At 38.4% G+C, this 26,051-nt stretch overlaps 1 protein-coding gene across 2 annotated transcripts in view; it reads right to left on the reverse strand.

The window, feature by feature from the left end:
• Nucleotides 1-1,755: 1,755 nt before the first annotated feature.
• The window catches only part of LOC126481543 (mitotic checkpoint protein BUB3), a 74,228-nt gene continuing 49,932 nt past the window's right edge, over nt 1,756-26,051 (reverse strand). For both annotated transcript variants that reach the window (XM_050105371.1, XM_050105372.1), the window contains exons 6-8: nt 14,905-15,050; nt 11,219-11,358; nt 1,756-2,219 (exon numbers count right to left, since the gene is read on the reverse strand). In XM_050105371.1, coding sequence (XP_049961328.1) covers nt 2,101-2,219; nt 11,219-11,358; nt 14,905-15,050 — 405 coding nt within the window. In that variant the 3' untranslated portion in view covers nt 1,756-2,100. The remainder of the gene's footprint in view (nt 2,220-11,218; nt 11,359-14,904; nt 15,051-26,051) is intronic.

Consider the following 26,051-nt stretch of genomic DNA (forward strand, 5'->3'; position numbering starts at 1 on the left):
TGAGGTTGGGAAAGAGTATGTCACTAGTGCACCAACATTTACAGAAATTGCATCAAGGGTTGTGAGAAGACCATACCTTTTGTATGTTCCTAAAGGAGAAGTTTTCTAACATACAGTTGGGCTTGAAGAACAGTGGAAAGATGTGCAGAAAGTGCCTGGAACATTATCCTTGCACTGTGTGGAGTGTAATGCCTCAGATCTGCACCAGTTAAAATTCAAGATTTATAGCGATGTCACCACACATGATTATCATTGTATGCATGGAAATATCAATTCTGAGTCTAATATAGGCCTACACGACTTCTTAGTAGTTATGGCAAATGCAGATATCGAGACTGAGGAGACTAATTTCTGTAAATTAATTAATTAGATACTTGGGTTCTAATCTGTTTCAACGCAAAACACTGTGAAACATTATACTGGTCAGGTATTCAACAGCAATAAGTTAGACACACATTAAATTTACAAGGAAACATAAACGGCTGATGATATAGCAACAGTTTCACTTGAACTGAGACAAGGAAGGATGGGGAGGGGGGCGGGAATTTTTGCTGTCGAGTGTTCTGGATACAATATGTGTGTAGTTGGTTTTAAGTATATCTTTGCCTTGTTTGATATTTAATGTCTGCTTCTGAATGTAGCCTTATAAAGTAATAGTGGACTTTACTCCAACACCTTTTTGCAAAGTACAGGCATCATCAAGGGGTTACCCCATAGAACAAATAAGCCTTTACTCTTCTTTTGTAGTGTTCTGGTGGTACTGTGTATTGAACTGGGGACCTAGAAACGACGGAGAGGCTTTGTCCCCGCTGTAGCCCTCAGCTGTTCACAACCCCACATCATGTTACAATCCATTCACCCCACCGCCACCCCCACCAAACCCAGGGTTGTTGTGCAGTTCAGCCCCCAGCCAGTGGATTCCCCCTCCCCCTTGGGGCATGTCTCATGCCAGACAAGTCTAATCCCAAATGTTTGTGTGGCAGAGTAATTATGGTGTATGTGTACATGGAGACGTGTGTGTGTGTGTGCGCGCGCACAGCAATTGCCGGCATACTGTAACTGAAGAGAAATAAAGGGAACCAGCCCGCATTCGCCGAGTCAGATGGAAAACCAAATTAAAAACCATCCACAGGCTGGCCTGTACACTGGACCTCAACACTAATCCACTGGGCAGATTCGTGCCGGGGACCGGCACGCCTTCCCGCTCGGGAAGCAGTGCATTCGACTGCGTGGCTAGCTGGGTGGACTTCTGGTGGTATATTTTAATCTCTAAATTAAAAGGTACCTGACAACACACAGGAACAAACTATGAAATGCCTCCTCTACTGTTTATCACCCATATTACACATTCACTCCAAACAATTTTAGCAAAGGCTTCCTAACACTTAAATTTATATTTTGTATTAACACATTACCGATCCAAGAAAGCTTTTCTTGCTAAAATTGCCAGTCTAAATTTGATATTCTCTGTCTGTCTTCCATCATCAGTTTTTTTGCTGCACAAATAGTAAAATACATCTACAATTTTCAATCTAATTGTCAAGTTACTAGTACTGAAACTGAACAGGTATATGTTAAAAATCAAACCCATCTACATTCACCTCCTAATGCATGAGTAGTAGAAAATAGTTTTTTGTACTAAGAAGAGGAATGATAAAACAAGTTGGCATTCACACTTTAACTCAATCAATCGTGTAACTTTCAATGCAAAAACAACAACAACAACACAAGTAGCCAAACATGAAATCAATTAAATTATTCATTCTCACTTGAGTTTTAATAATAATAAAAAAAGAATAATACAAAAGGATAGACATTTACAAGAATGGCATTTAAAATCCATGTTTCAATTGTACTATTTGGTTATTTGTATGCCATAGTGCTTATGTTCTAGAAAACAAACTGAAGTAGCTTTTTATGTAGATCTGAGTTAAATATCCATCATCATTACACTAGTGCCACAGTAACAGTTTTAGCAACATTTAAAAAAATAAATTTCACTCTTTCACAATAATATGATGATATTTCAATGACAGTTTAAAACTCTACCCTGCATAAATTAAATTCAGAATTTCAATATTTCATTTGTACAATTTATGTTCATTTTGGTTTCGTTTCCTGATCTGTCACATAACGAATGAATACACTGTCCTCTGGCACATTTTCAGGTGACATCTCTTGCTCATATATATATGAACAGGCAATGGCTAACACAGTTCCTGTAAAAGAAACAATGGTTATGTTGCTAAGTGAAGACAGTAGCTTGTTACATTTTCTAATTAGTAAAACATCAATATCTCGATAGCCTGCTAGTGGAAAACTTCTAAATTTTCAATTATGTTACTAAATAATATATACAATAGATTCAACTAAAGAGCAAATTATTTCAATAGGTACAGCTTTGAAAGTGAGAAGATGACTGGGTGGATCAAAGATAATGAAGGGGGATATGACAAAGAATGAACTAGGGGAGAAAGTGCAACACTGGCTTGAGAGAGTGGCAGAGAAAAAGGAAAGTAATACAGTTAGAGAAGGCTGACAAAGTGAATATATGTTGAGTGGGGAAGAAAATTTGGATAGATAGAGAGAGAGAGAGAGAGAGAGAGAGAGAGAGAGAGAGGAGGGGGTCCCAGTAACAACATTATTGAAAGAAAACAAAATATTTATCATTAATGTTTTTTACAGACACTAAAAATAATGTCAAATGTATCGTGGCATTTTTGAGCAAGTATAACTGGATATAACACACAAAAGCAAGTGCCCTTTCCAACACAAAAAGTGGATGATCAATTATCATGTTGTACAATCACCATCAGATATTGAACCTATTTGAAAAACTGTTAAATCGGTCTTTTGTTCCACTGAAATTATTCTTGCTTTTTATTTTTGACTAACTGTTGAACAAATACTCGCACACTTTTGGACTCATAACATTAAAGCTACATTAGTGATTGCTTTAATACTCAATCGCCTTTAACAAAAAAATAATGCATTTGTTGCTTTTTATCTTAAACCAGATGGTTCAAATGGCTCTGAGCACTATGGGACTTAACTACTGAGGTCATCAGTCCCCTAGAACTCAGAACTACTTAAACCTAACTAACCTAAGGACATCACACACATCCATGCCCGAGGCAGGATTCAAACCTGCGACCGTAGCGGTCACGCGGTTCCAAACTGACGCGCTTAGAACCGCACGGCCACACCGGCCGGCTCTTAAACCAGACAGATGTGTTGACTTCTGAAACAGACTGCTACATTTTGTAGTTTGTTTTCATTTGTTCTTAACTAATTATACTGTCTGAACTTCAGTGTGGCAATGAAGAGGACAATTTTTGCAATATATGAACAAACATAAACACACGTGTGCCCCCCACCCACCCTCCCATCTGGTGATGACTTATTTGCTTATTAAAAGGGGTTTTATTTAAATAGCTATTTGTCAGGGAACAAGACGACATCTCCCTATTGCAAAAGGAAAGACAGTCATTCACAATACACCCAAATTTGAATTCTGTCGACATAATATTATTTACAACAATTTTCATGGTGCAGCCAATACAGGTTTTACTGCATGGTGTTCCAAAAAGCGGTCATTTGAAACATAGGCAAGCCCTTAACTTCATGTGTGACTGAAAATGAGTGCAGCTCCTAACAAGATATCCCACACACTAGACAAAGCATTGAATAACTTTCATAGTTTCTAGAAAATCTTATTTAAAAAGGATAAGAATATTTAATAGTGAGCTTCCAGGTGTTCTACAGAGTTGTTGTTTCCATTTTCTGCACAATAAGTCAACCACCAACACAGCCGTCTTCTTCAGGTGCTACGAATTCTGCTATTATGTGAGCTACTGTTGATCTTACACCGTGAGTTACAGCGAAGTTTGATACCTGACATCCACTGCACCCTTTGATGCTCTTTTGTTATACAAAGCAAGCACTGATATTCCATAAAATGCAAATTCCCTCAACACCTCCCAACTCTGATAGATGTTATTGTCGGCAAGATTTTAATAAATCACATGCCAGACCCACAGTCTTATTGAAATTGAAATTATTATTCCTGTTTATTATGTTTACCCGACACATTTATTTCAACAGAAACTTGGCACTCACACCACACTACTGGTATCATTGTATTTCATTTCATGATTATATTTGAGGCAGTGCTTGGCAACAGCTAATATGCTTGGTTGTTTTAGTAAACTGTGTCACTGATGTTCCTTTCATCTGAGGAGTGACGTTTCAAAATGCAATAAGTCCACTCACAGTCAAAAATTAGTCTGAAGCAAATTTCTACTCTACAGGGTGTGCTACACTGAGCTATGGTGTTGTTTTCACTTAAAACGATATTTTTAACCATTTAAATCAGGTGCAAAATTTGACTTTCCGTTCAAAGTGCAAAAAGTCCATCAATGAAATTGGTTCGAATCGTGTCAAGTCCATCTACTGCCGACTGCTAACTAAGGTTTTTTCAGCAAGACAAAAGCTGTGGCACCTAGACACAATGCATTTTAAAACTTCACTACAATGTATCTACAATATCAGGAGGAAAGTTGTTACTCACTATATAGTGGAGATGTTGAGTCACAGATAGGCACAACAAAATGACTCCCACAATTATAGCTTTCGGCCATTAAGGCCTTCGTCAACCATAGACACACATGCACACGAGACGTGCGCGCACGTGCACACGCACTCTGAAAGAGCTAAATAGTACACGTTTAAGTGGATTCCTATCCAGAAATTAAAATGAAACAAGTAGTTAGTATGTGTAGTAAAATTAATTTAGTAGACAATCTCACAAAAATTGTCTTTCAAAACATCTTACCTCTCTATCTGCTCAATCTTCCTTTTTGCAACACCCTTCTGCCACTTCCTAGATCCAGAGGAGTGGTTCCCTACACGTACAACTCCTTCCACATCAGTCATATTTTTCGTGAACAAGATACCGCCCATCCAGTCTGTTTCATGTGACAACGCAATGCCTACAATAACAAGTCGTATGGGTATACAACTGATACATTGTAGAAATGAAACCATGGAAAATGAAGGCTGGAATGTAACACACACACACACACACACACACACACACACACACACACACGTTACATTCCATCCTTCATTTTCTATGGTTTCATTTCTACAATGTATCAGTTGTATACCCATACCACTTATTATTGTAGGCATTGCATTGTCACATGAAACAGATTGGATGGTTGGTATCTTGTTCACGAAAAATATGACTGATGTGGAAGGAGTTGTACGTGTAGGGGACCACTCCTCTGGATCTAGGAAGCAGCAGAAGGGTGTTGCAAAAAGGAAGATTGAGCAGATAGAGAGACAAGATGTTTTGAAAGACAATTTTGGTGAGATTGTCTACTAAATTGATTTTACTACACATACTAACTACTTGTTTCATTTTAATTTCTGGATAGGAATCCACTTAAACGTGTACTATTTAACTCTTTCAGATACCGTGACAAGGGCCCTGAAATGCTGGAGTTTGAGCCTCTTCATGGACATAAAGAGGAAGATTCAACTGCTGAACCATCTAATCAAAAATAGGCTGAAAGTCTACACACACTTAAACTACAGCGGGACAGGATTCTGTCTTAATTTATGGTTTCCTCCAGTCCGAAACGATGACATCCTCGGAAAGAGGATGGGTAACTGAAGACTCAAACTACAAAGTTTCAAGTGAGAGTAGACAGCTTGCAAGTTCCGGTGTGTTCCAAGATTTTTAGAGCTCTTTGGAATAGGAACAACTTAACAGCACTGCTTCCTCGGTAGTTGCTGGTAATGTCATTTGTGAAAAAAGAGGAGTGGATCACAGAACAAAACAAAACTTTGCAAAGGAAGATAGTGTGATACAATTTATCGCAAATTTGAAGGCTAGAAAAAGTCACCATAGCAGACAAAAAAGTAAAAGACACTATCTATCTTCAGACTTAAATATTACAAAACTTTTTAAAATGTATAATGAAAGTATCCCTGATTCCTTAAAAGTAAAAAAGTGGTTCTTCAGTAACACATTCTCAAAAAAATTTAATGTGGGTTTTGGTGATTCTGCAATAGATATTTGTGGTTACTGCTGTAGAATAAAACATGAAATAAAACTAACTAAAGTTTTGGTCAAGAGACAAAGGGCACAAGTTGAACTTGCTGCTCACGAAATGAGAGCTAAGCAGATTAACAAAATTATGAAAGAGGAACTGCCCAATAGTTTGTCTTTATGCTTTGATCTGCAGCAAGACCAACCCCTGCCAAAACTCACTATTGGTGAAACGTATTACGCACATGAACTGTCATATTATGCTCTCTGTATTACAGATACTAACAATAAGTCTCCACTTTACTGCTGGATTGAAGACCAGGCTGGTGGAGGTTCAAACAAAGTAGCTTCAGCCTTAATAGATGCTCTGATTAAGTGCAGATATGAAGAAAATACTTCAACAATAAGATTAGTTTGCAATGGCTGCACTGGACAAAACAGGAAAGCCCATGTGGTTCATTTTCTCTATTAGTGGCTGTTAAAAAAATCTCCAGACTCAGTAAAAGAGATACGCATTACATTTCCAGCGCATGGTCGCTCCTACTTACCTGCAGATCGACCTTTTGGTACTGTGGAAAAAAGCCTTCAGAAGCTATCTGAAATACTCACTCCTTAACAATATCACAGGATTTATCAGAAAATTGGGAATGTTTGAAGACTAGGAATAGACAGTTGTTCTGAACTTCAAGGACCTCTGCCAAAATTTGAGAAAGCCAGTGAGATAAAAGACATGAAACGGTTATACTAAAAAAGAAACTGTAGGGGAAAAGAATCCGTGTTTTTTTAGGATGGAGCTCTCATACGGTTTGGATGATACATCAAAAAATTATATGACCTTGCTAAAAGAGGTGTAGCAACAGATCAGATCCACAACCCAAATGTTCTCAGTTTGGTGCATCCAATAAAACCAGGAGGAGGATTTATTTGTCCTTCTGAAACAATGATTTCGTAAAAGTTGGAAGGACGGCGATTCCTTAAAATTTTATGTTGACATACTTCAGAAAGATTGGCTGCTGCACAATCTGGAAGACAAAGCTGAAGATGTACAGTATGATTGCCTGGAGGAGGAACCAGGATATCAAATGCTTTGAAGTTTGAAAGAATAATACCCAGTAAATTTTGAACATTATTTTTTAATTAAAACTTGGGAAAACTAAAATGACTCTTTTGATAGTGATGTCCAAAATATGATTTTCTTTTCAATATCTTGTAAAAATGAATTTTACAATTATTTTAATATAATAAATTAACTAAGTTGTGAAAAGAATTATTAATAATTTCGATTTAACTGCTTACAAAAGTTTTAGATAATTTTGAGTAAAACAGCATATATTATAATTTGCATATTCGATAAAAATTATGGCTGTACACTTTAACTATGTTTGAAAATGGGATGCTTAATTTTAATTCTGAGTGAGTGATTAGAGAATACAGCATTTGTAAATTTGCTACAAAAGACAATTTGTTAACAGTTATAGTAAGTAACCATTCAATGGTTTTTTTATTATGTAAATTTGTTTCAAAACACATTATGTCCATCTGGCTGATGCAAAATGAGAAAAGTTCATAGATTTCAAAAATTCAGTTGGCAACACTGCCTTTAAATAAGGAGTGAGATTTGTCTCACTTGTTCCATTCTTCTAACTTCTTAAAGCTTAAAAAATACCCAACAGAATTCCTAATTTACTCCACAACTTTGCCTAATATTCGTTCTTTGCTTCTCCTGTAAAATTTTTATTTGTAGACTAATCGTGTTTTGGAAAGTTACTGCTTATCTGTCCTGTGCCCAATGGAAACACGTCACATTCGCACAGAATGCGACATGCATCCAACTTTGGAGACAGGTCGTCTTTAACATTCCAAAGTATACTTTTTATCTCAGTGGAAGGGTGTAAAATACACTGGATGGCATGTCCATAGGAATCTACCAATCTTCCCAGATACTGGGCCAGTATAATGCAGGTAAGCGGTTTTTGGCTTCTCTTCCTCAGTCTGTCAAGCTCTCTCTCTCTCTCTCAGGCATTCTTGATCTTGATTGCACCATCCATTCAATTTTAACCATTGTTGTAATTATCCAGCAAGATTCTCCTCATCTTAAAGTGTTTGAGTTCTATGGACCTGAGTATTTTTTTGTGGCGGATGGTGACGGCTCCAGCTGTGGAGGTAGAGTTTCGTGTGTGTAGGTTATCAATATGCACTGTGACCCAGGGATCCATCCAGTCTTCTCTCAACCAACACTGTGAGGACAGGAAGTTGGTCCTCTTTTCAAGTTCCATTACGTATTTTATATTTCAATGGATAGAGTCTACATGTTCCAGGAACTCTTTAAGCTTTTCTGCTCCATGTGGCTATACTACAAATGTGGCATCCAAGCACCAATAAAAACATAAGGGTTTCAACTCGGCATATTCTAGTGCCCCTGCTTCAAAGTGTTCCACGTACAGGTTCCCCATGACAGGTGGTGATGGGCTACTAATCACCACACCTTCAGTTTGTTCCTAGTATTTTCCATTAAACAGGAAATAAGTTGATGTCAGAATGCACCCAAAAAGTTACGTGAAATCGTCAAACTTTTCCACAATGAGTTCCAAGGAATCAGGAAGTGGAACTCTCGTAAAGAGGGAGACTAAATCAAAACTGGCCTTAATATTTGTATCCTGGAGCTGTATTTGACTGACGCAATGTAAATAGTTGTCGGAGTTGCAAATGGACATTCACACTTCTCCACATACACAACTCCACTGATTACTTACATCACCTCAGTCGACTGCAGCTCCAGAATACAGACATTATTGTTAGTTTCAGTGTAGTCTCCATCTTTATGCGAGTTCCATTTCCTTGGAATTCATCGTGGAAAAGTTCATCAGTTGTTTCACAGAACTTTTTAGCCACATCCTGACCAACTCATTTCTGTTCAATAGTAAATATTATAAACAAACAAATGGTATGGCTACAGATAATCCGTTATCACTCGTCGTAGCAAACCTGTATATGGAACACTTTGAAGCAAAGGTACTAGAACCCGCCAAGTTAAAAACAACATGTTTCTATTGGTATGTGGCACGGCCACTTAGAGTGGAAATGCTTCACAACTTCCTGGAACATTTAAATTATATCTATCAAAATATTTAAAACAAAATAAAACTTGAAAGGAGTGTCAATTACCTTTCCTCACCATGTTAGTCAAGAGAAAACTGAATGGCTCCCTAGGTCACAGTGTACATAAACTAACCTCTATCTACATGCCTCGAGCCATTACCACTTGTCACAAAAAATCCTCTGATCCATAGAGCTCTTACAATTTCAGATATACAGAGCCTTGTTGGAGAATTAGCACTTATGACTGGTGTTCTGAAGGAATGGATTCTCAGATCATCAAATCGAATGGGTGATGCAATCAAAATCAAGAATGCCTCGGAGAGAGGTGGAGACAGATTGAGGAAGAGAAGCCAAAAATCACTTATCTTCCTTATACTGACCCAATACCCAGGAAGATAGGTGGAATCCTACAGACACGTCATCCAGAGTATTTTGCTCTCTTCAGCTAAGATAAAAAGTATACTTTGGATGTTAAAAACAGTACATGTCTCCAAAAGTCGAGTATCACATTCTATGCAAATGTGGCATATCTTTATTGGGCACAGGGCAGATGCAAGGAACATCAGTGACACGTTCAGTTACAACAACTAAGCATATCAGCTGTCCCCAAACACTGCCTCAAATATAATCATGAAACGAAATATCATGATACCAGTGTCGTAGTTGTAATGGATCTGGGAGATGTAGTATTTTCTACCGGATTTGTCGGTACCAAATTGTAAATGTTTTCTTATATTTTTTGTCAGAATTTTTATTATAATTTGCCTTATTATATGTTAATTTACTTATATTTTTGAGAGTGAAAGCATATTGATTACTATTAGTAAATGTATCGAAGAATAGCAAAGAGACTGATTACAAGTGGAAGCTTGTGAGTTGTGTAAAATATCTTTGACGCTGGAGTCGTCTTTGACTGTACTCAGTCGGCAGTTAACTCTTGGTGTGTGTTGACGGTAAAACAATGTGAAGGTCGCCGTCATAAATAATTTTGAATTATGTTACTATTTTTTTTATATAAACTATAAGAAGAAACTACATTTGAAGAAATGGTATTTGAAGCACCAAAAATGAGGCAAACACGTTGAACCAGGTCATTTCTGCAGCCGACAAAGATGCATTGTGGAATCATACTTCCATTAGACAACTGAAGCCAAGACTAATATCGCCTTGTATACATCTAACGGAAAAGGTACTGTCACGAAATATGCCAAATTTAAGTAAATAAAAAATAGTGAGCATATTCCAACTTTGTGTCTCAGCCAGGATAGCATATTTCATAGTGCAAATGTCACGTTTCTGGGGAGGTATAATTAAGGAGACTATTGAAATGAAGATTTAAGGAAACACAATAAACAGGGATACAGCTTTTAATTTAAACAACACTGGAGGATGTGGCACTCAATTTACTAAAATCTTGCCGATTGTCACACCCATCAGAATTGGAAAATGCTGATAGAATTTGCGTTTCATGGAATATCAGTGCCTATTCTGTAAAACAAAAGATTATCAAAGGTCACAGTGGACATCATAAATCAAACTCTGCTATACATAGCAGTGTGAGACCAATAACAGGTCACAGTCTGGTTGGAGCCCAGACAGTGAGTACATATTAGTAGCAGAAATCACAGCACCTGAAGATGACAGCTGGGTTGGTCAGCGAAATACTGTGCAAGAAATGGAAACTAATTTAGCTAAACACCCAGAAATTCGCTATTAATCAATCATACTGAGAAAACCTGAGAGAACACTAAGGATACTTAGTTTATTATGGGCAAATTTTAGGTGTGTGTCAAACTGCACATATGCATTCAGTTAAACAACAAACCATAAGAATTAAAAGTGTCCCACAACATTCAGTGAGGAGGATATCCACTACACAGCTTCAGGTACTAGTTTGTTTTGTAGCCTACATTTTAATTTGTGGAAGACATACCACTGTGTATTCAGAGTTCTGAATTAAGATAGTTGCCACAGATTTTCAGAACAGTTTTTCAAGATTTTAACTTAGGGTACAACATTCTTATAGTCTTATAATTAAATTACAGCTTGAGATTTACTTACCATCATTGCTGAAACACAATGATGATATTGGAGCAGAGTATCTGTGAAACTGGCACAAACGTTTCTTGTTGAATCCATCCCATATGTTAACATAGCAGTCGGATCCACCAGTCGCAAACGTGTTGTAGCCGTTATGAAAACTGAGAAAAATGCAGTACAAGTTTAATAGTGAAATACTTTTAAATGATCTATGAAGCATATTTATTCTAGTAAAATTGTATCAAATTACAGATTTTGTGAGAAAGATTATATTAGCATATGGGTAGAACACTTTGGAAATTACCCAAGTGTAATCTAATATATAGTCAGTAACTACAGAATGTGACAGTGATGCACTTTAACACTACCAAGTTAACACCATTCATAAAATTGTTACAATTCCACAGAAAAAGACTAAGCTGGCAGGAGGCATACCTCCCATTTCTACCAATAAATAAAAATATGTCACAGCACTGCATATTTTAGAACTATTGTCCCTTGTTCAGAGAGAAAAAAAAAGAATGATTGGGGGAAGGAGGATGGAAACAGGAGAGGGGGGAGGAAAGTCGACAGTCAAGCTAAGGCAGACAGATCCTCCTGGTAAAAGGAGAAACAGGAGGAAAGATGAAGGGAAAGGTGTAAGAGAGAAATAAGAAGGTCAAAGTATTATAGTATTAAGCATAGTGCCACCACACTTGCTCACCGCAGTGCACCCTAGGGTACCTGAAGAGCAAAGTGTTCTTAGTGTTGTTTTTTTTTTTTTTTTTTTTATTTTTTTTTTTTTTGGGGGGGGGGGGGGGGGGGGGGGAGCACAAGTCAATCCCATTTACAAGACGGGTTGTTGAACAGACTCGCAAAACTGTAGGCCTGTATCTTTCAATGTCGGCCTCTTGTAGAATTTGGAATGTTACATGTTTGTGCGAAATGAAATTTCTACATGGGCTCTGAAAATGACTGTTTGTAACCCAATTCTGAACAAAATAAGAGCACATGGAATATCAGAACAGTTGTGTGATTGGACTGAAGAGATTCTAGGAAACAGAACATGGCATATCATTCTCAACAGGAACAAATCTTTAGACATAAAAGCAACTTTGGACTTACCTCAAGGGACTGTTATAGGAGCATTACATTTCACAATATACATAAATGAGCAAATGTATAATGTTGGAAGTTCCCCAGAGGTATTTTGTGGATGATACTGTTATATACAGAGAAGTCGCAATCTACAAAATTGTAATGAAATGCAAGACGACCTGCAGAAGATTGATTTTGCAGGGATTAAGAACAGACCCTCAACATAAACAAATATAACAGATTGTGGATAAATTGGCAGAAGCTTTGTTATTGTACAATTACATAACTGCAGAAGAATCACTGGAAGCAGTCACCTCCAAAAATATCTAGGAGTACATGAAGAAACAACGGAAAATCCATTATGGAATAATGACAATGTTATGAAAAAGGACAGATTGTTAATCATCATAGTGTATAGATGTTAAGTCGTAGATAGGCACAACAAAAAGACCGTTACACAAGTAAGCTTTTAGCCATTAAGCCTTCTTCTGAATTAGACAACACACACACACACACACACACACACACACACACACACACACACACACACACTAATGCAAACGCAATTGTCTAGCAGTCTTGACTCAACATCTCCACTACACTGTGAGTGGGTAGCGATCTATCCTTTTCATAATATTGTCAGTACATGTATGAAGTGATTTAAAACTGGAATTGCTGCAAAAAATTAAATGCAGGTAAAGCAATTTGTAGACTGAGATTCACTGAAAGGATCCTCAGGAAGTATAGTTTACCCATGAGAGAGGTAACACAAGAAACCCTCATTCCAACAATACTTGAGTAATTCTTCTCAGTGTGGCATCCATACTAGGTAGAATTTATGGAGAAAGAAGAAACCATCCACAGAAGAGCAGTGCATTTTCTTACATAATCATTTAGTAAGCACAAAAGTGTCAATGAGATGCTAAGCCAACTCCAGCGGCAGATGCTGCAAGAGAGGGGTTTTGCACATGGAGTCGTTTACCGTTGAACTCTAAGTAGGGTCAACCAATATGTTGCTTTCTCCTAGGTATAGCTCCAGGAAAGACCACTACATGCTTGACACTAAAATTTCTTGAGGAACACTATTTGTGATCAAGGAAGTTAACGCATCACCTAAAAGACTCCTGGTATCGTTCTGTGACTATAGATGAATCATGTTATCATTATTCCTAGAAGCATAAGCAATTTAAAAGAGGGTGACATAGGTGACTGTGCATCGAAACAGTTAAATCTGTTAAACTGGCGGGAAAAGATGTGGCAAGTATTTTTTGGAACTCACCATTAAAATCAAGAGGTTTGGAAAAGAGTAAAACAGTAACTAGCTCTTATTACAAAGGATTATTGAAGCACTTCCATAGTGAGTTGGAAGCAGAAGTGACCAATTCAGCAACACACAGCTGTCATAATGGCATGAATGCATTAAGTTGCACTTCGAAACAGTTTCCTATCTTTCTTCTTTATTTCTCAAATTTGGCTCTTCCTCTGACTTGACATGAAAACCAAACTCATCTAAGACACAAAATTTTCTTTTCATCCAGTGAAATATAAACAGTCATCAAGCAATTCTGAGGTAGTACTGTAGCCCTTGTCTGAAATTATTTAAACTCATTCTTCCATGCTATTTCAATATCTGCACACATTCGTTGGCAATTACTGATGCCAATCATTAGAGGTATTAAGCCTAGTTATCATTTGTGACAAGTGAAAATGGTGTGACAGTTAGAATTAAACTGTAGATTCCTGTCATTCCTTACCACTACTCTTCTACTTAATCCACCCAAGGCGCAACTCAAAGTTTGAATAGTAAAAGTGTCACATATAAGCAATGTAACAAGAGTGAAAGAATTTCGTGACAGTTACAAGATTGAGAGTATATTGAAGTGTATCTCTCCATTGTCCCCATTATTGTAGGCCAGGCAGTAGCACAACAACATGAGAACCTTTTGGGGACTTGTAAAGAAAGGATATAAGCCATTTCCAATCTGAAGCTTTAAGTTCAAGAGGCACAAATATAAAATTACCACCCATGAAAGAAATATCAGAGATCAATTTCCAATCATAAAGCTAAATTTTACTTGTCATAAATAAGGCTTCAGTTTTAATGTAAGTTTGTGAACTGATCACATCTTGCTCAACACATCAACCACCCACTCACTCCTAACATAAATGTGATCCACAATTCATGACTGAAAGTAATCAAAGCTACCCCTTTACCCTAAATATGTCAAATTCAAATGCCAATCAACTTACTGCAGTTGCTACATATTCTGCTTCAGTATGTTTAAGAAAAGCAGGGACACAGGAAAAGGAATATAACATAATAAAAAAAATTTCCATGCAGAGATACACTCAATTAAAATATCTTACAGTTATCACATAATGAAAGCACCAATTTTTGTCTTTGACATCCTGAAAAAGCACTACACCCCCTTCAGAGTTCAACACTTCTCATAGAATTAATTTCTGTTCCCTCAAGCATTGTACCATGCACAGAGAAACACACATTATATTGATAAACTGAGTGTTTCCCTACATTTCATGGAAGTCACTGTCATTTATAGAGATTAATGGTTCAGTGATCTTCTAACTTGTAGAGGTTTCAAAAGTGCTAGTGCATGCATAAAACTTACCTTATAGCATTGACAGGATAAATGTTTTCAATTCCACCTTCCTTAATCCGATGGCACTTGAAAGCATATTTTTTCTTTTGTACTTCCGGGCTAGTATCAAGATACTCAACTGCCACTCTACCTTCAATGCTGCTCAGGACATAACCCTGCAAAGCATCAGAAAAGTCTGTCAATACCACATTTTCTGGGCAAGTTCCACCATTGTTCAAAGTAATAATCTGAGAATAAGTAGGATATTATTTCTTCATGTCGGTAAGTAAAATTATCCAATGGGGCAAATCTCATATACCAGAATCTAGGTCAAACCATTAATTCAAACATAAACATTTATATGCTACATACACCCATATCAAAGAACCTCACAATGATGATACAGAGACACAGGGCACTTAAACATAAAATAAACTTTCCCCTAGGTTGCATTATCTATCTTAATGTTCAGATTTCATATTTCTCATTGTTACTATCAATCTTGAATTCATTAGATCAGGACCCTGCTCTGAGCATGCTGCTAAACACACATCACCAGTCTTTGCCACGTCTTTCATTCTTAGCTTCTATTAGAAGACAGAACCCTAAAAAATATAACAAAATAAAAATAAAAACTGTTACCTAAAATTCATCTACATTGCTATACCTTTACAATGGCGCATCTCATCTCAGATACTTCTTTGGTACAGAATTATCAGCTCATTCCTGAAAACAGTTTTTACTCTATCTATGGGAAGAAAGGAAGGTAAGAAAGGAGATATAAGATCCCGTTGATGACAAGGTCATTAGTGACAGAGCAAAAGCTGGAACTAGAGAAGTCAATGGTATGTGCTATTTTCAAAGATACTATGCCGGAATTTACCTTATGAGATTTAGGGAAATTACAGAAAATCTTAATATGGACAGCTGGACTCTGTCCATGGGAAAGCCCTCGATGGCAAGGAATCTCTATGTACATGAACACAATATACACACCACATACCAAGCATGGATGAAATGGGCAGATCAACGACAAGAAGTAAACACTGCTTATGGAGCAGAAAGGTGATGATGGTATTAGCAAAAGGGAAGAGGGAGAAAGGATATGTTCCAACAGCTGCCTATTAAAATGATTCAATGACAGCTCGTGCTTCAATATCACGTACATTCTCCCGATCCTTCCTTCACTGCCACTTCATAACGTATTTGTGGCAGTAGGCACGAACAACTACGAGATCTGGTGATGACATTCTACCAATATACAGAACCTACATCTGATCTTATTTTACCGGCAACAGGCTGATTGATAATATTATAGTCAGCGGAATCAGGCAAAACTGGGAACAACTCGAGAACCAGCAGAAACTAGCTGACTAGCTAAGCACCAAAGAGATGGAGAACACGAGAGACAGAGAGACAACAGAGATGACACGACAGAATAACAAGTCCAGCAAGCAAACCAAGATTGAAAACCAAGATGTAGCGAATTCAGAATGAATATTATAGCACAGAGAAATCGCAACTGATGTCAGAGCCACTGCGCTGCTGGTTTTAGAGGTAAGTGTGGGTGCCAATAGATCAGCACAGCAGGCATATCCATGTGGTTGCACTCACAGCGGCAACAGTAGCACCTGCAGACTTGTCTGCACTGCCTAATGGCTGTCTTCAATTTACATACTGGCAGAACATTCAGTAGGAGCAGATGTAGCTGGCTTGTATGCCAGCACTCACATCTCATAGTGTCCCCAATCGTATGGTGCTGCCCACTGAAGGCGACCAGCATCCACAAGGGTCTCACCCATTCCGAGTATGCATACAAAGCTCCACCCGGCAGTAAGCACTCTGTGTGTCATTTCCAGTGTTCCATGAGCTTTGAAGCCAGGAATTGGAGGAGAGTACGTGGCTGTCATCCACCAAAAATCTCCGCGGGGCTACAGCCTTGGGCAGAAACAGAGTGAGCAAGGCCGTGCTGGTGGAAGTACCTACCACTTTCAACATCTGTTACTTAAACATAAGCACCATACCCTCCACTTCGCCTTTAGAGAAGGGTTGAAACAGCAGACTTGATGCCATTGGAGATGAAGATCTGTTTGGATGCTGCTGCTGTGAATTGGAGTCCAGTGTCTGAGATGATAGTGCAGGGAAGCCCTTAGATTGCTAGGATCAGGATGGAAGCAGTGACAGTAGCACCAATGGTGGTGGACTCCATGCTGACCATATATGAATAGTCACAACACTTGTCCATGAGAATGAGCCACATACATCCCACAAAGGGGCCAGCAAAGTCCAGATGAATGCTGTCCCACAGGTGGTCGAGCATGGGAGAGGGTGGGCAGCTGGCAGCATAAGACTTGGTTGGAGCAGCCTGGTGCCAGGCACAAGGCACAAGCGGAACAGTCACACACCGTGGCCTTCACTACTTTGCTAAGTCCCAGCCAGCAGGCATGTTGCCTGTAATGGGAATACCATCTGAGGTGTGCTGTCATTCCTCATCATTGTGGAAACAGGGAGTTTCCTTTTGGTCAAATGCTGGGTTGGGCCTCGAGGGCAGAAAAGAAAGGGCATCTGCATTTGCATTCTGTGCTGTGGGCTTGTACTTAAATGTGGAAGTTGAGGAAGAGCGCCCAACACTGGAGTCATGCAGCCCACTCTGGATGCCAAGAGTGGGGCGAAAGGAAGCTATTAGTGGTTTGTGGTTCATAATGAGGGTAAAATGGTCCCTAATAGGTAAACATGGAATTTCTTAAAGTCAAAGGCGATCACCAAAGTTTTGTTTCCAATCTGCAAATCTTTTTTCAAGCAGGTGTCAGCATCTCTGATGAATAGCACATTAATTGCTCAGTACTATCCTTGTTCTTATGCACCAGTATTGCAACAATGCCACGTGAAGAGGCTCCTGCAGCCAAAACCTGTAGACACGATGGAGTAGAGGTCATAAGGAAAGTTGCTTAGCGTAACAGTCCCTTCAACTGTGTGAAAGCACACTCACAGGCACCTACCTGTCCACCTGTACTGAATGCCCTTCTTTTGCAAATGACTGAATGGATGTGGGCCACTTGTGTAAGGAACTTTGGACAATAATTCACCTTTCCCAAAAAAGCTCCTGTAAGTTTTGGGAGTGGGGCAGAGTGTCAATGGTAGAAACATTGTAGTCAGTGGGATGGATCTCATCTTTGTTGAGCAAGTGGCCAAGGTATTTCACTTACTCCTCACTTCTGCATATGTGGCACTAGATCCCCGAATCACGCAATGTAGTAAAGAAGGACAAAGTTTGCAATGAGGTTCCGATGTGTAGCGCCTGTGGCATTGAAGTCATCAAGATAGATAGCACAAGGCGGAAACAGACACGGCTAACTGTTCCAGGTACCTCTGGAAAATCGCCAGAGCAGAAGAGTTCTCAAAGGGCAAGTGCCTGTAACGCGAAGGGGGTGTCAATGACCACAATGCGCAGTGATTTCTCATCCAGAAGGATCTGCAAATATGTGTCAGCAAGGTCTACCTTGAAAAAATACTCACCTCCACAAGCTTCGTGTGAAGGTCTTTCGGACACAGGATTGGGTTGGTGCCTGGCCATTGATTGTCAATTTGAAATCTCCACATAACCAGAGGGAACCACTGGGTTTCTTGGCCATACCACTGGTGTGGCCCAATGACTAGTTTTGACAGGTTCAGTTACCCAAGCTTCGTAGAGGCGATCGAGTTCTTGCTAAACAGCTGCCCATAAAGAGACAGAAAAAGGTTTCTCTTGGCAGAAACAGGGCACTGCATATCTATGTTTCAGGGGGAGCCTAAGAAAGGAAGAGCAACCATTGGAGAGCATCATCCAAAACCTGAAAAATCAGGGAAGTGCCATTTCAGCCACTAGAAATGACCCAATCGTTCTCTGCATTGTTAAGTGGCGGAAACAGGGCAGGAGGCACTCCGGCTGGGAACTGAGCACTACCTAAATTGGTTGGGAACCTTGAACCTGTAACCAATTTGATGGAACTGTTGTTGGAACTGCTGTTGCTTAAATTGCTGTTGGAGCAACTGTTGCTCTTGCTGTTCCACGAGTTTAGTGTTAAGGAACACAGCTATCATTTTTATCTAATCACCATTTAGATAGACCGGAATCATACAAATCTGGGAATGACTCAGGAACAAGTAGAGGATCGGCAACTGGCCAAGAGAGTCGACACCACGCCACAAAAGAGCAACGTGACAAAAGGACAGACAACTGAGATGGCATGACAGAATAACAAGGCCAGTGAGCAAACCAGGATTGAAAATAAAGATGTAGTTAATTCGGAACCAAGACAGCGATGTGTAGCAGGATCAATACTGTAGTGCAGAAAAACTACAACTGATTCCAGGATCACTATGTTGCCGGCTTTAAAAGGAAACCATGGGTGTCGATACACCGGCACAAAGGGCATGTCTAGGCAGAAGCACTTACGGCAATGTCAGCAGCGCCTGCAGATGTTGCCAAGACACCTAATGGCTGTCACTAATTTCCGTATCGTCCGGCAGGCCTTCATACACACATGGTCAGGATACCACACTTATGTATTACAATTCCACCACAAAATTGCTAACATAATAAAGAGTGGAAGCTGGTTTGATGTAATGGTGCCTCAAGTCAGTATGTTGAGAGAAAACTACAAAGGACAGCATTAAATGAGATTATGGCAAATTGGACTTGATGCTAAAATTACATTGGTAACCATCACAATTTCATCTTGACACCCATAAAAGAAGCACCTTTTTCAAAGTTTTGAGCAAACTTAAAAATTGTGTGTTTCTTGTGACTGTCTTTCAAGTTAAATTTGTTATGATAGTATAGATAATTATAACTGTTTAGTGAAAATCTCTATTTGTCAAAACATGTTCAAAAACGGTCATGACTATCACGACTAAACAGTCCCACATATGTTTACAGAACTGAACATTTTTCCATTGATAACTACAGAAATATAAAGAAATGGTTACAAACAAAGGCACAAGAAGAGAGAAACTAGGAGAAGTGCTAGGTGCTTGGTAGTGACAAATGTAATGTAGTATAGACAGAAAACAATAATGGAATATCAGATATGAATCAGATTTCACAGCAATTAAGAAAAGGGTTCCTCTCAAGTGGTCAGTGGTTAGCAACTACAAGATGGGGGGGAAAAGTGAGAGAGGGAGAAAGATGAAGTAAGGTCCTATGTATAGTCTCAAATGGTAGTTACATGAATGGTGTCTTCACTGTTCATCATAATGGAAAGTAGATCTAATATAAAAAAAAGTAAACACAAATACACGTGTAAAAAAGAGCAGTACAAATATAATGGTGGAATGGACGACAGCAGAAAGATTTTCAAGTAAAATGGGAGTAAAAAGGAAGAAAAGTGAGGGCAATTAGGAGGGGAAGGAGGTACACAGAAAGGGCAAGAGAGGGACATCTAATCCAGATACAGCAACGAAACTTCTGACACTGAAAAGCTAATGAGTACATCTTTACACTGAGATGCAGCATGATGGGTTTCTAAGAACTTTCAAATTCAAAATCACTGACCTTAACCTTTGACCTCTAATATCTCAAAACATCCCACTTTATTCCTTTTTATAAAAAAAGATATACTGCTCCAATATGCTATCATAAACATGGCAAATATCAAGATGACACATCAAAGGCATCATGCTCAAAACATTATTTTGTCAGAATCGGTAAAATGTCAAAATGCAGAACGTAGCACATAAATATAAAACAGAAATTATTAAAAAATACAGTTCATAAGTAATGTTGTACAAAAATAACGCTTATATTACTGTAGTGGTATTATGAACAATTTACAGTGTAGCTTCAATGAAAAGGCAATACAATGTGGTTACACCTTGTTTTACAAGTCTCCAATTAAATTGTTAATGTTCATCAGATTGATGCAGGGAAAGAGTATGTCCTTCTAGTAGTGTCACTGGATCTAGTCTTGTGTGAATGTCACATCTTCTGAAAACACAAGAGTCTGCTGTGGAAAGAAACACAAATGATGGAGATGGTCCACGTGGATGCAAGAAGCTGGCCTGTACTTCATTTGCTCCTTCATAACTTTGTAAGACATATGCAACCCACCAATGACTGTCATACATACTGGCAGCAAATCCATGCCTGTCTGTTAACAGCATTTGTTTCCACATATCAATCACTGACTCCACTCTGTTCACTACAGAAGAAGAATGTGTGTCTGTTTTTATTATACCTTTATTAATAGGTATTATGCAATGGAACTTACAGTTAAATAGAATCCTACTTGTATTCTTGAAATGTTGCTTCAGCTTGGTAATGTCTTAGTCATAACTGGAAACTGACATATAGTCGAAGACACACGAAGGAATATTTCTTTGCAACACCGAAACAACTGTTGCGTCAAAATATGGTTTTCATGAGATCACTTGAGGCTGATAAGTATGGCTAGTCTCTTTACAGTGCCTGCAACCACAACACAAGGTCCTTTACCATGTGCCAAAAAAAAAAAAAAAAAAAAAAAAAAAAAAAAAAAAATTATGCCATTCAAAGTTTTCCTGGTTTCTGTTTCTGTATTGGGCAGCATTTTCATTCGAAAAGTGGTAAATGTGCTTTGGAGTTGGAATGTGACATTTTAAGAAATTGATGAAACTGTGCTGTAAAGAACACACACACACAGTATTATGCTGAAGGCAATCAGATATTCCCACATATGATACATGGCATATTTAATTATTATTTGCGTATCTGAAGCAAGCTACAAACAAATCGTCTCAAGAACTAACCTACCTCTAGTTAACCAACATTTGTTTGTAATTTCGTCAATGCAGTTCAAACCAAACAGTTCGAACGGCTAATCCGTCAGTTCTACCAAACTTGTACAATGGGAACATCCACCTAAGAAACATGCTGGAAGTGCAGGCTTGCATATAACAAATAGTGCACACTGTTTATATGATCGTAATAAGCGTTCTTCACACTTTGTTAGCTCTCAATTTATACCCTTCAACTATTAACTTAAAATTTTGGTGAGACACTCATGAACTAACAGCATGGGTCCCACTGATATACACAATGACACGGTGTTTTGGCCACAACTCACAAAATTTCGAGAATCCAATATTTACATCTGGGTACATATCTTTGAAATATACATGCAATTTCTTAAGATTGTGGAACCCTAGCTGTTTCTGCTTATGTACTCTTAGTTCCATCCCCCCCCCCCCCCCCCCACACACACACACACACACAGACAGAAACAAAATCTTTTCTTCCTGGCGTCTCAAGGCTCAAATGATGATCACAGTGAAAATCATGTACGTATTGAACAGTTTTTCACGTCGTCTTAACTGACGTTGGATTGGGTGTCACAATTAACCATGTTCAGCTAAAATCATTTTGCTCTTCATACCACTGTAATCTGAAGTGGAAAATTATTTCATAGTTTTCCCTATAATCCAGCTCTTTGGAAGTACTGTTAAAAATTGTCTTTTGTCACACATACATTCTGTGTAGCAAAACATTTCGGACTGGCTATAATTTATCTATCTCCGTGTTTTACATTCTTCTTTTTTCAGTTGTGTCACATAAGTACCGTATTTACTCGAATCTAAGCCGCACTTTTTTTCCGGTTTTTGTAATCCAAAAAACCGCCTGCGGCTTATAATCGAGTGGAAAGTAAGCGGAAGTTCTGAAAAATGTTGGTAGGTGCCGCCACAACTAACTTCTGCTGTCGAATATATGTAGCGCTACACAGGCATGCTTTGCAGGCACAAAGACAAATACTGGCGCCAAAACCTCTGCGTCAGTAAATAAATTTAAAAAAAAGTGGAAGACGAGATTTTTTTCTCCGCCCCAAGTTTCGACCACTGCATTTTCATACATTATCCAATGAAGTAAATACAAATTCCGTATTGTTCATCTTCGAAAGTAGCAGCATTTCAATGTACTACGAAAATCCGACTGGCAAGACTGTTTGGGATGTTTGTCAATATGGCCAACTCTACGTTCTGAATTTTTTCCTACCTGTGAGAAGAGATGGTTGCTAATAGGAACTTTTATGAATTGTGAATCACATGCAGTATTCTCTTCACCATAAGAATAATGTGAATATAAACATTTTGCCATGTGTTCTTCGCTGCTGCTATCTCATTTAAATCCTGTCTTCCTAATAAACTACGAAACTAGAGTGAGATAACAGCAAACATGGGGAAGAATATACATAGCATGACATGTTTTTATTCATATTATTCTTATGCCTAATAGTGATAGTCAGAAATGAAGCACAGCAATTGACTAGATTTTTAAATCTAAGATGACTAATTTCTGTGCGGAATGTAACGTACTAAAGAGGCGTCTGCAAAGATTTTCAAACAGAGAAAAATTTTCGCTAAACTCTCGTTCAGAACATCTTCTATCATACGCAGTCTATTATTTGGTGCTTGTTGATGATTATCAAAGAAAGCATCAGTGCAAGTAACAACAAACAGCAGTCTCTTGCCATTGTTTCGCTAATGAGACGATTCCTCTCTTTTTTTTATTGTAAGCAGCGGTAGCGCGCACAAAAGCAAACCGTGGTGCGAGCAGCGACAGGTCATAAACACACATCATCAGAATGCTACAAACAATGCATGACATAGTACAATAATGCATTTTCAGCTTAGAGTCACGTAAACACCTATAACAAAGAGAATGGCACTTGTCAGATCAAAGAAAAATAAGCAATCAATTCAAACCACATGAAGCACAGGAAAAAGGAAGGGTACACGTATAAATACATACGGAGCGCCTGACGCATAGCAATGGCTACCTAGTTAAGCTTAACTGCTAAGCTTACGACTCGAACCAAACTACTGTAGCTGTATCGTCATTCATTCGACCTAAATTGTGTCTCATATTACAATGGACCAACTTTGTTTCGATTTGGAGGTGCGGCCTAAAACTTTTCTCTCCCCTTGAATTTCGAGTCTCAAATTTCAGGTGCGGCTTAGATTCGGGGAAATTTTTTTCCCTTGATTTCGAGTCCCATTTTTCAGGTGCGGCTTAGATTCGAGTAAATACGATATGTTCCAACACTGAGGCTTTGGGTGCATTTTCCTGTTTTTCACCTAAAAGCTGAAGGTTAGTGTTTAAATAATCCAGTGCCAGGTCCGATGCTATTTCATCTTCACTTAACATATTCTCTGAAAGTTACAATGGTTTGGGAGAGAGATAATGTGAATTATTCAGAGCTGAAGTAAATATCGTTTAGCTGCACCAGAATTTATATGCCGAGAAACATGCGTAGGCATGGATGCACACGTGTTAAGAAACATTGTGACAGTTCTGGAACATTAATTCAGTGTTGCTTCCTTTGAATTTTGATTTATGGTTTAATATCTACCTTGTCACACTGGGAGAAGGAAATTAGGACATAGCTTGACAGTGGAATGAAAACTTGTGACTTCCACATATTATAACCTTTCATTAAAATAACATGGAGAGCGCAATTACGTACATCCTTATTGCACCACCTCAAAGGACCAACAGACACCAAGATCGGAAGGGGGGGGGGATGATGAAGTACATAAAATAAGTGACACAGTTTACCCTTCAACTTTCTGTTAATTTACTGATACCTCTACATGATATCTTTGCCAAATGGGGACAGTGTGAATATATAGTTATATGTGTAGGCCATTTAAAGAATCTACACAAAGTACCTAGTACAGCTGAGGCAACACCTGCAGGGGTTAATGAGCTTTGTGGCTTTTCCTTTCTACATCTGCTGCAATTTTTCCACCTAACAATATATTAGGACCCTTTTTCTTACCATCCACTCCTGAACATTCCTCTAATTCTTCTGTACTCTTGCATGAGCATATTTTCTAAATGGACTGCTGCACTAGAACTTTGACCTGAAATGATCTTTTTCTTTGCCCCCCCCCTGCTGAATACTACACAGCAATGTACAGAGCACAGTTTAAGTAAATAAGTTACAGCCATGAAACAAGTTAACAATGTCTAGCTGAAACAAAAGTCTCTCTGATTGGCTGTACACAGCAAGATACTTTCACCAATTTGTCAGAATAATAGTGACTGCAATTGCTGCTGTTCTGGGGGGGGGGGGGGGGGGGGGGACACCCATGGATACATAGTTGCTTACTGCATCTAGTTAATGTAGTTATGTAGACGAAATACATTTTTAATCGTGATGCCTTTGGTGTGCCATATTGATATTTATTACATTTATACTGGCATATTGGGGCAAAAAAAAAAAAAAAAAAAAAAAAAAAAAACCTGAAGGTGGAATGTTCTGAGATATTCAAGATCAAAAATTAAGATCAATGAACTTAAATGTGAAAATTCATACAAACCCACCATGTTGCATATCAATGTAAAGCTCTACTCATTAGCTTTTTAATTAGACAAGTTTCATTACTATATCAGAATTATACTCATTTATGCCGACACCCAAACCTCCACATGTCAGACACTCGGATAGCTACCAAACATTTTATGTCAATCAAGTATCAACCAAAACTCCAATTTAGTTTGTACTATGTGCTGTGGTCCAGCAGAGCGGGCATAAACATTAATTAGAAGTAACACCAGAACTACGAAGTACAAGAAAATCAGTACTGCGAGCAACTAATACGTACAGCTTCTGTGGGGAAGTTAGTAGAGCATTAGATCATCGTACCACAAGGGTCCTGGGTTCATACCCCAATGATGACAACTGTTTTTTTACTAGATTATGTGTGAAAGTGTTATATGGGACTATTAATACTTCCATGTGTGTGATGCAATTGTGTCTTTATTCTACTGTTCTGACTGTTTATACTTATTCTCTGGAATTAGAAATGCACTAGCTGCTTCATCATGACTGGTGTCAGTTCTGTTACATATGTCCAACAGAACACCATGCCCATTTATAAATATGTGCTCTACAGGTTTGCTTCTCTCAGCTAACGAAGCAAAAAGAGAGCCAAAAGGGCATTACTATAACTCCGGAAAGTCCTTTTACACGTCATGAAAATGTTCTCCCATACAACAGTTTCACGATAAACAGTTAAAACAAATTGTCTTCAGTGGTGTTTGAATGAGGGATCTTCGGTACAATACCTAATGCTCTACCGTTCACCCACAGCATCTAAAAAACTATGAATCACAGATATGCCTTTCCTGTGCTCCATAGTTCTAGTGTTACTTTTAATTA

Source organism: Schistocerca serialis, chromosome 5, assembly GCF_023864345.2.
Source record: "Schistocerca serialis cubense isolate TAMUIC-IGC-003099 chromosome 5, iqSchSeri2.2, whole genome shotgun sequence".
Lineage (NCBI taxonomy): Eukaryota > Metazoa > Arthropoda > Insecta > Orthoptera > Acrididae > Schistocerca > Schistocerca serialis.